The following is a 15,475-nucleotide window of genomic DNA, read 5'->3' on the forward strand; positions in this document are numbered from 1 at the left end:
CCTCTTCTGGCTGTGCCGGGTGGAGATTATAACAGAACATGGCCAAGATGTTAAAATGTTCATAGATGACCAGCAGGGTCAGATAATAATAATAATCACAGTGGTTGTCGAGGGTGCAACAGGTCAGCACCTCAGGGGTAAATGTCAGTTGGCTTTTCATAGCCGATCTTTGAGAGTATCTCTACCGCTCCTGCTGTCTCTGGAGAGTTGAAAACAGCAGGTCTGGGACAGGTAGCACGTCCGGTGAACAGGTCAGGGTTCCAGCAGGTCTGGGACAGCAGGTCTGGGACAGGTAGCACGTCCGGTGAACAGGTCAGGGTTCCATAGCCGCAGGCAGAACAGTTGAAACTGGAGCAGCAGCACGGCCAGGTGGACTGGGGACAGCAAGGAGTCATCAAGCCAGGTAGTCCTGAGGCATGGTCCTAGGGCTCAGGTCCTCTGAGAGAGAGAAAGAAAGAATTAGAGAGAGCATGCTTAAATTCACACAGGACACCGGATAAGACAGGAGAAATACTCCAGATATAACAGACTGACCCTAGCCCCCCTACACATAAACTACTGCAGCATAAATACTGGAGGCTGAGACAGGAGGGGTCAGGAGACACTGTGGCCCCATCCGATGATACCCCCGGACAGGGCCAAACAGGTAGGATATAACCCCACCCACCTTGCCAAAGCACAGCCCCCACAGCACTAGAGAGATAACTTCAACCACCAACTTACCATCCTGAGACAAGGCCGAGTATAGCCCACAAAGATCTCCGCCACGGCACAACCCAGACAGGAAGACTACGTCAGTGACTCAACTCACTCAAGTGACACACCCCTCCTAGGGACAGCATGGATGAGCACCAGTAAGCCAGTGACGCGGCCCCTGTAATAGGGTTAGAGGCAGAGAATCCCAGTGGAGAGAGGGGAACCGGCTAGGCAGAGACAGTAAGGGTGGTTCGTTGCTCCAGTGCCTTTCCGTTCACCTTCACACCCCTGGGCCAGACTATACTTAATCATATGACCTACTGAAGAGATTAGTCTTCAGTAAAGACTTAAAGGTTGAGACCGAGTCTGCATCTCTCACATGGATAGGCAGACCATTCCATAAAAATGGAGCTCTATAGGAGAAAGCCCTGCCTCCAGCTGTTTGCTTAGAAATTCTAGTGACAATTAGGAGGCCTGCGTCTTGTGACCATAGCGTACGTGTAGGTATGTACGGCAGGACCAAATCGGAAAGATAGGTAGGAGCAAGCCCATGTAATGCTTTGTAGGTTAGCAGTAAAACCTTGAAATCAGCCCTTGCCTTAACAGGAAGCCAGTGTAGGGAGGCTAGCACTGGAGTAATATGATCATATTTTTTGGTTCTAGTCAGGATTCTAGCAGCCGTATTTAGCACTAACTGAAGTTTATTTAGTGCTTTATCCGGGTAGCCGGAAAGTAGAGCATTGCAGTAGTCCAACCTAGAAGTAACAAAGGCATGGATTCATTTTTCTGCGTCATTTTTGGACAGAAAGTTTCAGATTTTTGCAATATTACGTAGATGGAAAAAAAGCTGTCCTTGAAACAGTCTTGATATGTTCTTCAAAAGAGAGATCAGGTTAACGCCGAGGTCCTTCACAGTTTTATTTGAGACGACTGTATGATTGACTGTCTGGTCTGATCTTCCTCTCAGAAACGGCTCTGTGGTAGCCGACTACCGGCTGGGGTTCCTGATGCCCCTGAATAATGCCGAGTTGGAGCAGTTCACTCTGAGCAGAGAGATGGTGTATAATGTCTTCAGACAGTCTCTCTATGACCAAGACCCTGAGCTCAACCACCCACTGTATATACACCCGGCTTCACTGGACATGCAGGGTGAGACGCACACACACACTGGACATACAGGGTGAGATACACACTGGACATGCAGGGTGAGACGTACACACACACACACACACACACACACACACACACACACACACTGGACATGCAGGGTGAGACACATTGGACATGCAGGGTGAGACACATTGGGCAATGAGGGTGAGACACAGTGGACATGCAGGGTAAGACAGACACACACACACACACACACACACACACACACACACACACACACACACACACACACACACACACTGGACATACAGGGTGAGATACACATTGGACATGCAGGGTGAGACACAGTGGACATGCAGGGTGAGACACACACACACACACACACACACACACACACACACTGGACATACAGGGTGAGATACACACTGGACATACAGGGTGAGATACACACTGGACTTGCAGGGTGAGACACACACACACACTGGACATACAGGGTGAGATACACATTGGACATGCAGGGTGAGACACACTGGACATGCAGGGTGAGACACACTGGACATGCAGGGTGAGACACACTGGACATGCAGGGTGAGACACACTGTACATGCAGGGTGAGACACACACACACACACACACACTGGACATACAGGGTGAGATACACACTGGACTTGCAGGGTGAGACACACACACACACTGGACATACAGGGTGAGATACACATTGGACATGCAGGGTGAGACATACTGGACATGCAGGGTGAGACACATTGGGCATGCAGGGTGAGACAGACATACTGGACTTGCAGGGTGAGACACACACACACACTGGACATGCAGGGTGAGACACACTGGACATGCAGGGTGAGACACACTGTACATGCAGGGTGAGACACATTGGGCATGCAGGGTGAGACAGACATACTGGACTTGCAGGGTGAGACACACTGTACATGCAGGGTGAGACACATTGGGCATGCAGGGTGAGACAGACATACTGGACTTGCAGGGTGAGACACACTGGGCATGCAGGGTGAGACAGACATACTGGACTTGCAGGGTGAGACACACACACACACACACACACACACACACACTGGACATACAAGGTGAGATACACATTGGACATGCAGGGTGAGACACACTGGACATGCAGGGTGAGACAGACAGACACACACACACACTGGACATACAGGGTGAGATACACACTGGATATGCAGGGTGAGACAGACACATTGGACATGCAGTGCGAGACAGACACACTGGACATACAGGGTGAGAGTGGCACACATGCGCTCACAATATAACAATATTATCTGTTGCGTAAATATAAACAAATGAATTTAAAATTCTGAAATGTTCCTGTGATGTTATTCTTAACGGCGTGTCTCTTTATTCTTTGTCCTTTGCAGTGACTGGTGAGAGCAGAAGTGACGTGCTGTATTGGTGAATATTACGCAATAATCTGGGGGGTAAGACATTGTCGTGAAACAGTCTGACTGTCTGTAGGGTTGTCATGTTTTTGCGGTCGTGATGATGCTGTCACGTCCTGACCACTATAGAGGATATTTTGTTATTGTAGTTTGGTCAGGACGTGGCAGAGGGTAGTTGATTTATGTATTACGGTTTTTTTTTTGGTCACTGGTTTATGTTTGTATTTCTATGGGTAGGTTCTAGGTTAGTTTTTCTATGTGTAGGTTGGGTGCTGGACTCTCATTTGGAGGCAGGTGTTTCTAGTTGCCTCTGATTGGGAGTCCTATAAGTAGGTGTGTGTTTTGTTTGTCACTTGTGGGTAGTTATGTGTTAGCACTGCTTTTTGTTGAGCTACTCTGTTCCTGTCGTTAGTTTGTTGATATTTTTTTTCGTGGAGTTCTCATTGTTATAATAAATATGTTGAGCACGCAACCCGCTGCGCCTTGGTCCCATTCTATCTTCCACGACAGCTGGGACAGATGCAGCCATATCTCAGAGGAAGTGACATGAGGATGAGGAAGTGACTTGTGGATGAAGGAAGTGACATGAGGATGAGGAAGTGACATGAGGAAGTGACTTGAGGAAGTGACATGAGGATGAGGAAGTGACTTGAGGACGTGACTTGTGGATGAGGAAGTGACATGAGGATGAGGAAGTGACATGAGGATGAGGAAGTGACTTGAGGAAGTGACATGAGGATGAGGAAGTGACTTGAGGACGTGACTTGTGGATGAGGAAGTGACATGAGGATGAGGAAGTGGCATAAGGATGAGGAAGTGACATGAGGATGAGGAAGTGACATGAGGATGAGGAAGTGACATGAGGATGAGGAAGTGACATGAGGATGAGGAAGTGACATGAGGATGAGGAAATGACATGAGGATGAGGCCACAGCCAGAAAGAGGGGAGATATGTTTGCTTTCTAGTGTTTTTAAACAAAAATGTGTTTCTATATTTTAGAGTTTCCCCAGCAAGAGGATGAGCAGATCAAGAGACCCACCTGATCGAGTAGAATATCCCGACGGATACATAGAACCCATGGACCAACCCAGACAGACACACACAGTGGAATCCTGTGAAACTGGACCACTACTACTGGATCAGTGGCATGTACAACCTGACAGACTGTATGACAAATAGACATTGATGAGACTTTTCTACATATTCCAATCATTCCATTTATCTCAAGTAGCCAAGAGAATGGAAAGACCTAAGTGTACTTTTGGAATGAGGTGTTGACATTAAGTGTTTATAAGCGGTGTTTGACAGTGTATTATTTTAGCGTGTTATAAAGTGTCAAAGTGGATTAACAATGTCTGTGGCCAAGCCAGATGTTTTTATCTGTTGTGTTGTGACTTCCTGATACCTACTCTGTAGTATATATATATCATGTCTGAGGGGAGGACTATTCCAACATGAGGCATTGCGTCAATCTTTATATTCTTTTACATTTTACACGAATTGATTGGAAACTGCATTTTGTAATTTTGTGAAATAAATGTTTTTATTTTATTTTTTATTGTACTCTGGAAGGAATTGTCTTTGTTAGCCAAAACAATCCCTCTGCCTCATACCGCTAACTGGGCGCTATGTCACTCAAATCCAGTTGTCGTTTCATTCTCAGCTATGCAGAAGCAATGACTTGAGTGACCACGATATTCAACCTGCAGAAAGTTGCACTTCTGTTGTTTTCCTGTAAATAAGTTGTTGTTGTTTACAGCTACAGAAGTTGTCCGTGATCCACATGACTGATAACTACTGTCCCTACTGTCTCTACTGTCCCTACTGTCTCTACTGTCTCTACTGTCTCTACTGTCTCCTGATGTTCCATTTGTCTCTGTACCTCTACTGTCCCTACTGTCTCTACTGTCCCTACTGTCCCTACTGTCCCTACTGTCTCTACTGTCCCTACTGTCCCTACTGTCCCTACTGTCTCTACTGCCCCTACTGTCTCTACTGTCTCTACTGTCTCTGTACCTCTACTGTCCCTACTGTCCCTACTGTCTCTACTGTCCCTACTGTCCCTACTGTCTCTACTGCCCCTACTGTCTCTACTGTCCCTACTGTCTCTATCTCTACTGTCCCTACTGTCTCTACTGTCTCTACTGTCCCTACTGTCCCTACTGTCTCTACTGTCCCTACTGTCTCTACTGTCTCTACTGTCCCTACTGTCTCTACTGTCCCTACTGTCCCTACTGTCTCTACTGTCTCCTGATGTTCCATGTGTCTCTGTACCTCTACTGTCTCTACTGTCCCTACTGTCTCTACTGTCCCTACTGTCCCTACTGTCTCTACTGTCCCTACTGTCTCTACTGTCCCTACTGTCTCTACTGTCCCTACTGTCTCTGTACCTCTACTGTCCCTACTGTCTCTACTGTCCCTACTGTCCCTACTGTCTCTACTGTCTCTACTGTCCCTACTGTCTCTACTGTCTCTGTCTCTACTGTCTCTACTGTCTCTACTGTCCCTACTGTCTCTACTGTCTCTACTGTCCCTACTGTCCCTACTGTCTCTACTGTCCCTACTGTCTCTACTGCCCCTACTGTCTCTACTGTCTCTACTGTCTCTGTACCTCTACTGTCCCTACTGTCCCTACTGTCTCTACTGTCCCTACTGTCCCTACTGTCTCTACTGCCCCTACTGTCTCTACTGTCCCTACTGTCTCTATCTCTACTGTCTCTACTGTCCCTACTGTCTCTACTGTCTCTACTGTCCCTACTGTCCCTACTGTCTCTACTGTCCCTACTGTCCCTACTGTCTCTACTGTCTCCTGATGTTCCATGTATCTCTGTACCTCTACTGTCTCTACTGTCCCTACTGTCCCTACTGTCTACTGTCTCTACTGTCCCTACTGTCTCTACTGTCCCTACTGTCTCTACTGTCTCTACTGTCTCCTGATGTTCCATGTGTCTCTGTACCTCTACTGTCTCTACTGTCCCTACTGTCTCTACTGTCTCTACTGTCCCTACTGTCTCTACTGTCCCTACTGTCTCTACTGTCCCTACTGTCCCTACTGTCTCTACTGTCTCTACTGTCTCTACTGTCCCTACTGTCTCTACTGTCCCTACTGTCTCCTGATGTTCCATTTGTCTCTGTACCTCTACTGTCCCTACTGTCCCTACTGTCTCTACTGTCCCTACTGTCCCTACTGTCTCTACTGTCTCTACTGTCTCTACTGTCTCTGTCTCTACTGTCTCTACTGTCCCTACTGTCTCTACTGTCCCTACTGTCTCCTGATGTTCCATTTGTCTCTGTACCTCTACTGTCCCTACTGTCCCTACTGTCCCTACTGTCTCTGTCTCTACTGTCCCTACTGTCTCTACTGTCCCTACTGTCTCTACTGTCTCTACTGTCTCCTGATGTTCCATGTGTCTCTGTACCATTACTGTCTCTACTCTGCTCTCTGAACCAACAGGGTGTACTGTAATTTCAGACACAGTACTTTCCAAATAACTGCACTAATACTCAAAAGTACTGCGCTACTTAACTCCAGTATAACTGTGTTTTTTGGGGGGGATATAGTACTTGCAATATCAATGATGTCATCAGTGTGCTTGTATATGCCCTGAAGAGGCTAGTGGTTAATTTCCTCCTCCTCCTCCTGGTCATTAAGCAGCGGTGAGTTCGTAGCTCGAGGAATCCAGGAAATGTCCAGATCGTCTGTTTAAGCCTGAGTCAGTTGACATCTGACTTTGTAATTGATTGATATTTGTTGCCACAGTTACGGACAATAACATGTCACCAGAGTTTAAAGGCTAATGTGGATCCAACAACAACAGTTAAGGATGGACGGCAGACAATGGAAAAGGAATTGATTTCTTGGTACGACTATAAAAAATAAAAATAAACATTTACAGTTGCTGAAATTGTGTAGTAAAATCCGAGTTTGACGCACAAGCAAAATAGTTGGAAAAGTGTTGACTAACGGAATAGTAAACTTATGAAAAAATTTAGATTTTCACATGTTTTTTTTTAATCTGTAATAGGTATTAAACACCGGGTTCAGAAATGATCAGGTGTCTCCTTAGAAAGAGTCAAATGGTTATTACACAATAGTAACTTGTGTATTGCTTGTTCAATTGTTTTAAACTATTTTAAGTAGCCTAAATACCAGAAAGTACCCCTTTTTACTACAATTTATAAATACCAGGTAAATACTGGAAACAGTACCTTAAAATAAAGTGCTATTTGGAAATCGCCTGGCTGTGTTCCCACGCGATAAGTCTGCCACCAGAGGACTGGATCCTGGAATGAGATGAGTATAATAGGTTTATATGTCTCAGCAGGCTATACATGTGTGTAGATTCTTCTAGAAGACTTTATTAAAGGTCCAGTGCAGGTTTAAATGTCTTTCTTTTTTTTAATGTCAATATCAAATAATTTGTAGTTAACAAGTACCTTACTGTGATTGTTTTCAATGGTTGAAAATAAACAAAAAATAGCTTCTTAGCAAAGAGCAATTTCTCAAGAAGGAATTTTGCTAGGACTGTCTGGGAGTGGTCTGAAAGGGGAGGGGGGGAAAACTGGAAACTAGCTGTTATTGGCTGAGAGGTTTTAGAACTCTCTTTCTTATTGGTCTATTAACTGATTTACCGCCTGGTGATGTCACTAGGCGGGCCAAAACTTCATCACACCGAAACGGGCTGAATTTTCTGGCGGCATTTTTCAAACAGCTCTTACACTAAAACGGCATTATCATAATTTTCACAGTTTCACAGTATTATTTCAACCTCGTAGTGTGGAAATCTATATTTAAAACACAGGACAATCACAGTTTTTCCATCCACTGGACCTTTATATTATATTTGAGCTTACAACCGGATGTTTCCAGGTAAAGCTAATGCTGAATGCTCCTGCTGGATTGGAGGAGATTGAGAATACTGATCATACAGATGGAATACTGTAGAAACTGGTTTCAGGTCAAAGAGGAAGAAAGACCAAGATATTCTAAGATATTATAGAACTGATTGTTAATTCATAGGCAGCTATCCTAGTGGTTAAAGCGTTGGACCAGAAACCGAAAGGTTTGCTGGATCGAATCCCCCTAGCTCACAAGTTAAAAATCGGTCATTCGGCCCCTGAACAAGGCGGGTTAACCCACTGTTCCCCGGTTGGGCCGTCATTGTAAATACGAATTTGTTCTTAACTGACTAGCCTAGTTAAATACAAATATATATTTTTAAATGATCCCATGCTGTGAGAGCGAAGGATCCCCTGGTAGTAAGCCTACTGCCTAGTAATACTCCATGCCAAGAGCTCATAGACATTGGCTGTCAGAGCCGTTTGTCTGTGTCGGCTGGCCTGGTGTGCCTTCCTGCCTGCCTTCCTCTTTAATCCTGTTTTCAACAGGACTGATCTTCTAAAGGCAGATTTACTATAACAGGATGGATGCCTGATTTACTATAACAGGAGAGATGCCTGATTTACTATAACAGGAGAGATGCCTGATTTACTATAACAGGAGAGATAGATGCCTGATTTACTATAACAGGAGAGATAGATGCCTGATTTACTATAACAGGAGCGATGGATGCCTGATTTACTATAACAGGATGGATGCCTGATTCACTATAACAGGAGAGATAGATGCCTGATTTACTATAACAGGATGGATGCCTGATTTACTATAACAGGAGAGATAGATGCCTGATTTACTATAACAGGAGGCTGGATGCCTGATTCACTATAACAGGAGGGATAGATGCCTGATTCACTATAACAGGAGAGCTGGATGCCTGATTCACTATAACAGGAGAGATAGATGCCTGATTTACTATAACAGGATGGCTGAGATGCCTGATTCACTATAACAGGAGGGCTAGATGCCTGATTTACTATAACAGGATGGATGCCTGATTCACTATAACAGGAGAGCTAGATGCCTGATTCACTATAACAGGAGAGCTGGATGCCTGATTTACTATAACAGGAGGGCTGGATGCCTGATTTACTATAACAGGAGAGCTAGATGCCTGATTTACTATAACAGGAGAGCTAGATGCCTGATTTACTATAACAGGAGAGCTGGATGCCTGATTTACTATAACAGGAGGGCTGGATGCCTGATTTACTATAACAGGAGGGCTGGATGCCTGATTCACTATAACAGGAGAGCTGGATGCCTGATTCACTATAACAGGAGAGCTGGATGCCTGATTTACTATAACAGGAGAGATGTGCCTGATTTACTATAACAGGAGAGATAGTGCCTGATTTACTATAACAGGATAGATGCCTGATTTACTATAACAGGAGGGCTGGATGCCTGATTCACTATAACAGGAGAGATGGATGCCTGATTCACTATAACAGGAGAGCTAGATGCCTGATTTACTATAACAGGAGAGCTAGATGCCTGATTCACTATAACAGGAGAGATAGATGCCTGATTTACTATAACAGGAGAGCTGGATGCCTGATTTACTATAACAGGAGAGCTGGATGCCTGATTTACTATAACAGGAGGGCTAGATGCCTGATTCACTATAACAGGAGAGCTAGATGCCTGATTTACTATAACAGGAGGGCTGGATGCCTGATTTACTATAACAGGAGGGCTAGATGCCTGATTCACTATAACAGGAGAGCTGGATGCCTGATTTACTATAACAGGAGGGCTGGATGCCTGATTTACTATAACAGGAGAGCTGGATGCCTGATTTACTATAACAGGAGAGATAGATGCCTGATTCACTATAACAGGAGAGCTGGATGCCTGATTCACTATAACAGGAGAGCTGGATGCCTGATTCACTATAACAGGAGAGCTGGATGCCTGATTCACTATAACAGGAGGGCTGGATGCCTGATTTACTATAACAGGAGGGATGGATGCCTGATTCACTATAACAGGAGAGCTGGATGCCTGATTTACTATAACAGGAGGGCTGGATGCCTGATTTACTATAACAGGAGGGCTGGATGCCTGATTTACTATAACAGGAGGGCTGGATGCCTGATTCACTATAACAGGAGGGCTGGATGCCTGATTTACTATAACAGGATGGATGCCTGATTTACTATAACAGGAGAGCTGGATGCCTGATTTACTATAACAGGATGGATGCCTGATTCACTATAACAGGATGGATGCCTGATTTACTATAACAGGAGGGCTGGATGCCTGATTCACTATAACAGGAGGGCTGGATGCCTGATTTACTATAACAGGAGAGCTAGATGCCTGATTCACTATAACAGGAGAGCTAGATGCCTGATTCACTATAACAGGAGAGATGGATGCCTGATTTACTATAACAGGAGAGCTGGATGCCTGATTTACTATAACAGGAGGGCTGGATGCCTGATTTACTATAACAGGAGAGATGCCTGATTTACTATAACAGGAGAGATGCCTGATTTACTATAACAGGATAGATGCCTGATTTACTATAACAGGAGGGCTGGATGCCTGATTTACTATAACAGGAGGGCTGGATGCCTGATTCACTATAACAGGAGGGCTGGATGCCTGATTTACTATAACAGGAGAGCTGGATGCCTGATTTACTATAACAGGATGGATGCCTGATTTACTATAACAGGATGGATGCCTGATTCACTATAACAGGATGGATGCCTGATTTACTATAACAGGAGGGCTGGATGCCTGATTTACTATAACAGGAGGGCTGGATGCCTGATTTACTATAACAGGAGGGCTGGATGCCTGATTTACTATAACAGGAGAGCTGGATGCCTGATTTACTATAACAGGAGGGCTGGATGCCTGATTTACTATAACAGGAGGGCTGGATGCCTGATTTACTATAACAGGAGGGCTGGATGCCTGATTTACTATAACAGGAGAGATGGATGCCTGATTCACTATAACAGGAGGGCTGGATGCCTGATTTACTATAACAGGAGAGCTAGATGCCTGATTTACTATAACAGGATGGATGCCTGATTTACTATAACAGGAGGGCTGGATGCCTGATTTACTATAACAGGAGAGATAGATGCCTGATTCACTATAACAGGAGAGATAGATGCCTGATTCACTATAACAGGACGGCTGGATGCCTGATTCACTATAACAGGAGAGATAGATGCCTGATTTACTATAACAGGAGAGATGTGCCTGATTCACTATAACAGGAGAGATAGATGCCTGATTTACTATAACAGGAGGGCTGGATGCCTGATTCACTATAACAGGAGGGATAGATGCCTGATTTAATATAACAGGAGAGATGGATGCCTGATTTACTATAACAGGAGAGATAGATGCCTGATTCACTATAACAGGAGAGATAGATGCCTGATTTACTATAACAAGAGAGATAGATGCCTGATTTACTATAACAGGAGAGATAGATGCCTGATTTACTATAACAGGATAGATGCCTGATTCACTATAACAAGAGAGATGGATGCCTGATTTACTATAACAGGAGAGATGCCTGATTTACTATAACAGGAGCGATTGATGCCTGATTTACTATAACAGGATTGATGCCTGATTTACTATAACAAGAGAGATGGATGCCTGATTTACTATAACAGGAGGGCTGGATGCCTGATTCACTATAACAGGAGGGCTGGATGCCTGATTTACTATAACAGGAGGGCTGGATGCCTGATTTACTATAACAGGAGGGCTGGATGCCTGATTTACTATAACAGGAGGGCTGGATGCCTGATTTACTATAACAGGAGGGCTGGATGCCTGATTTACTATAACAGGAGGGCTGGATGCCTGATTTACTATAACAGGAGAGATAGATGCCTGATTCACTATAACAGGAGAGATAGATGCCTGATTCACTATAACAGGACGGCTGGATGCCTGATTCACTATAACAGGAGAGATAGATGCCTGATTTACTATAACAGGAGAGATGCCTGATTCACTATAACAGGAGAGATAGATGCCTGATTTACTATAACAGGAGGGCTGGATGCCTGATTCACTATAACAGGAGGGCTGGATGCCTGATTTAATATAACAGGAGAGATGGATGCCTGATTTACTATAACAGGAGAGATAGATGCCTGATTCACTATAACAGGAGAGATAGATGCCTGATTTACTATAACAAGAGAGATAGATGCCTGATTTACTATAACAGGAGAGATAGATGCCTGATTTACTATAACAGGATAGATGCCTGATTTACTATAACAAGAGAGATGGATGCCTGATTTACTATAACAGGAGAGATGCCTGATTTACTATAACAGGAGCGATTGATGCCTGATTTACTATAACAGGATTGATGCCTGATTCACTATAACAGGAGAGATAGATGCCTGATTCACTATAACAGGAGAGATAGATGCCTGATTTACTATAACAGGAGAGATAGATGCCTGATTTACTATAACAGGAGATAGATGCCTGATTTACTATAACAGGAGAGATAGATGCCTGATTTATTATAACAGGAGAGATAGATGCCTGATTTACTATAACAGGAGAGGTAGATGCCTGATTTACTATAACAGGATAGATGCCTGATTTACTATAACAGGAGAGATAGATGCCTGATTTATTATAACAGGAGAGATAGATGCCTGATTTACTATAACAAGAGAGATAGATGCCTGATTTACTATAACAAGAGAGATAGATGCCTGATTTACTATAACAGGAGAGATAGATGTCTGTTTCACTATAACAGGAGAGATAGATGCCTGATTTACTATAACAGGAGCGATGGATGCCTGATTTACTATAACAGGAGAGATAGATGCCTGATTTACTATAACAAGAGAGATAGATGCCTGATTTACTATAACAAGAGAGATAGATGCCTGATTTACTATAACAGGAGAGATAGATGCCTGATTCACTATAACAGGAGAGATGCCTGATTTACTATAACAGGAGAGATTGATGCCTGATTTACTATAACAGGAGAGATGGATGCCTGATTCACTATAACAGGAGAGATGGATGCCTGATTTACTATAACAGGAGGGCTGGATGCCTGATTTACTATAACAGGATAGATGCCTGATTCACTATAACAAGAGAGATAGATGCCTGATTCACTATAACAGGAGAGATAGATGCCTGATTCACTATAACAGGAGAGATAGATGCCTGATTTACTATAACAGGATAGATGCCTGATTCACTATAACAAGAGAGATAGATGCCTGATTTATTATAACAGGAGAGATAGATGCCTGATTTACTATAACAGGAGAGATAGATGCCTGATTTACTATAACAGGATAGATGCCTGATTTACTATAACAGGAGAGATAGATGCCTGATTTATTATAACAGGAGCGATAGATGCCTGATTTACTATAACAGGAGAGATAGATGCCTGATTTACTATAACAAGAGAGATAGATGCCTGATTTACTATAACAAGAGAGATAGATGCCTGATTTACTATAACAGGAGAGATAGATGTCTGTTTCACTATAACAGGAGAGATAGATGCCTGATTTACTATAACAGGAGCGATGGATGCCTGATTTACTATAACAAGAGAGATAGATGCCTGATTTACTATAACAAGAGAGATAGATGCCTGATTTACTATAACAGGAGAGATTGATGCCTGATTTACTATAACAGTAGGGCTGGATGCCTGATTCACTATAACAGGATAGATGCCTGATTCACTATAACAGGAAAGATTGATGCCTGATTTACTATAACAGGAGAGATAGATGCCTGATTCACTATAACAGGAGAGATGGATGCCTGATTCACTATAACAGGAGAGATGGATGCCTGATTCACTATAACAGGAGAGATAGATGCCTGATTCACTATAACAGGAGAGATGGATGCCTGATTCACTATAACAGGAGAGATGGATGCCTGATTCACTATAACAGGAGAGATAGATGCCTGATTCACTATAACAGGAGAGATAGATGCCTGATTTACTATAACAGGAGAGATAGATGCCTGATTCACTATAACAGGAGAGATAGATGCCTGATTCACTATAACAGGAGAGATAGATGCCTGATTTACTATAACAGGAGAGATAGATGCCTGATTTACTATAACAGGAGAGATAGATGCCTGATTCACTATAACAGGAGAGATAGATACCTGATTCACTATAACAGGAGAGATAGATGCCTGATTTACTATAACAGGAGCATTGGATGCCTGATTCACTATAACAGGAGAGATGGATGCCTGATTCACTATAACAGGAGAGATAGATGCCTGATTCACTATAACAGGAGAGATGGATGCCTGATTCACTATAACAGGAGAGATGGATGCCTGATTCACTATAACAGGAGAGATGGATGCCTGATTCACTATAACAGGAGAGATAGATGCCTGATTCACTATAACAGGAGCGATGGAGTGTCATCATAGCCTCCCTGTAGCTCAGTTGGTAGAGCATGGTGTTTGCAACACCAGGGTTGTGGGTTCGATTCCCACGGGGGGCCAGCACAGAAAAAAAAAAAAATGTATGAGTTGTATGAAATGTATGCATTCACTACTGTAAGTCGCTCTGGATAAGAGCGTCTGCTAAATGACTAAAATGTAAATGTAAATGTATCATAGTGGTCTCTGATTAGTGGTCAGACCCGTTTAGGCGGGAACAAACTTAAACTTGTACCTTTTACAAAGAAAATAGTACCCGCAAAACACCAGTCTCAACGTCAACAGTGAAGAGGCAACTCCGGGGTGCTGGCCTTCTAGGCAGAGTTGCAAAGAAAAAGCCATATCTCAGACTGGCCAATAAAAAGAAAAGATTAAGATGGGCAAAAGAACACAGACACTGGACAGAGGAACTCTGCCTAGAAGGCCAGCATCCCGGAATCGCCTCTTCACTGTTGACGTTGAGACTGGTGTTTTGAAGGGTACTATTTAATGAAGCTGCCAGTTGAGGACTTGTGAGGAGTCTGTTTCTCAAACTAGACATTATAATGTACTTGTCCTCTTGCTCAGTTGTGCACCGGGGCCTCCCACTCCTCTTTCCATTCTGGTTAGAGCCAGTTTGCGCTGTGAAGGGAGTAGTACACAGCGTTGTACGAGATCTTCAGTGTCTTGGCAATGTCTCGCATGGAATAGCCTTCATTTCTCAACAAGAATAGACTGACGAGTTTCAGAAGAAAGGTCTTTGTTTCTGGCCATTTTGAGCCTGTAATCGAACCCACATATGCTGATGCTCCAGATACTCAACTAGTCTAAAGAAGGCCAGTTTTATTGCTTCTTTAAACAGAACAACAGTTTTCAGCTGTGCTAACATAGTTGAAAAAGGTT

General features: G+C 43.7%; 1 protein-coding gene across 13 annotated transcripts in view; it reads left to right on the top strand.

Moving 5' to 3' along the window:
- The window catches only part of LOC106581569 (TPA-induced transmembrane protein), a 108,429-nt gene extending 103,644 nt beyond the window's left edge, over nt 1-4,785 (top strand). For 7 of the 13 annotated variants that reach the window (XM_045704135.1, XM_045704136.1, XM_045704137.1 and 4 more), the window contains 3 exons: nt 1,664-1,845; nt 3,213-3,246; nt 4,245-4,785. In XM_045704135.1, the coding sequence (XP_045560091.1) occupies nt 1,664-1,845; nt 3,213-3,246; nt 4,245-4,413 (385 nt within the window). In that variant the 3' untranslated portion in view covers nt 4,414-4,785. Of the gene's footprint in view, nt 1-1,663; nt 1,877-3,212; nt 3,273-4,233 lie in introns of all 13 variants that reach the window. The other 6 variants (XR_006761070.1, XR_006761071.1, XM_045704138.1 and 3 more) reach the window with 6 other exon arrangements.
- Nucleotides 4,786-15,475: the final 10,690 nt, after the last annotated feature.

This window comes from Salmo salar, chromosome ssa20 (genome assembly GCF_905237065.1).
Source record: "Salmo salar chromosome ssa20, Ssal_v3.1, whole genome shotgun sequence".
In the NCBI taxonomy this organism is placed as follows: domain Eukaryota; kingdom Metazoa; phylum Chordata; class Actinopteri; order Salmoniformes; family Salmonidae; genus Salmo; species Salmo salar.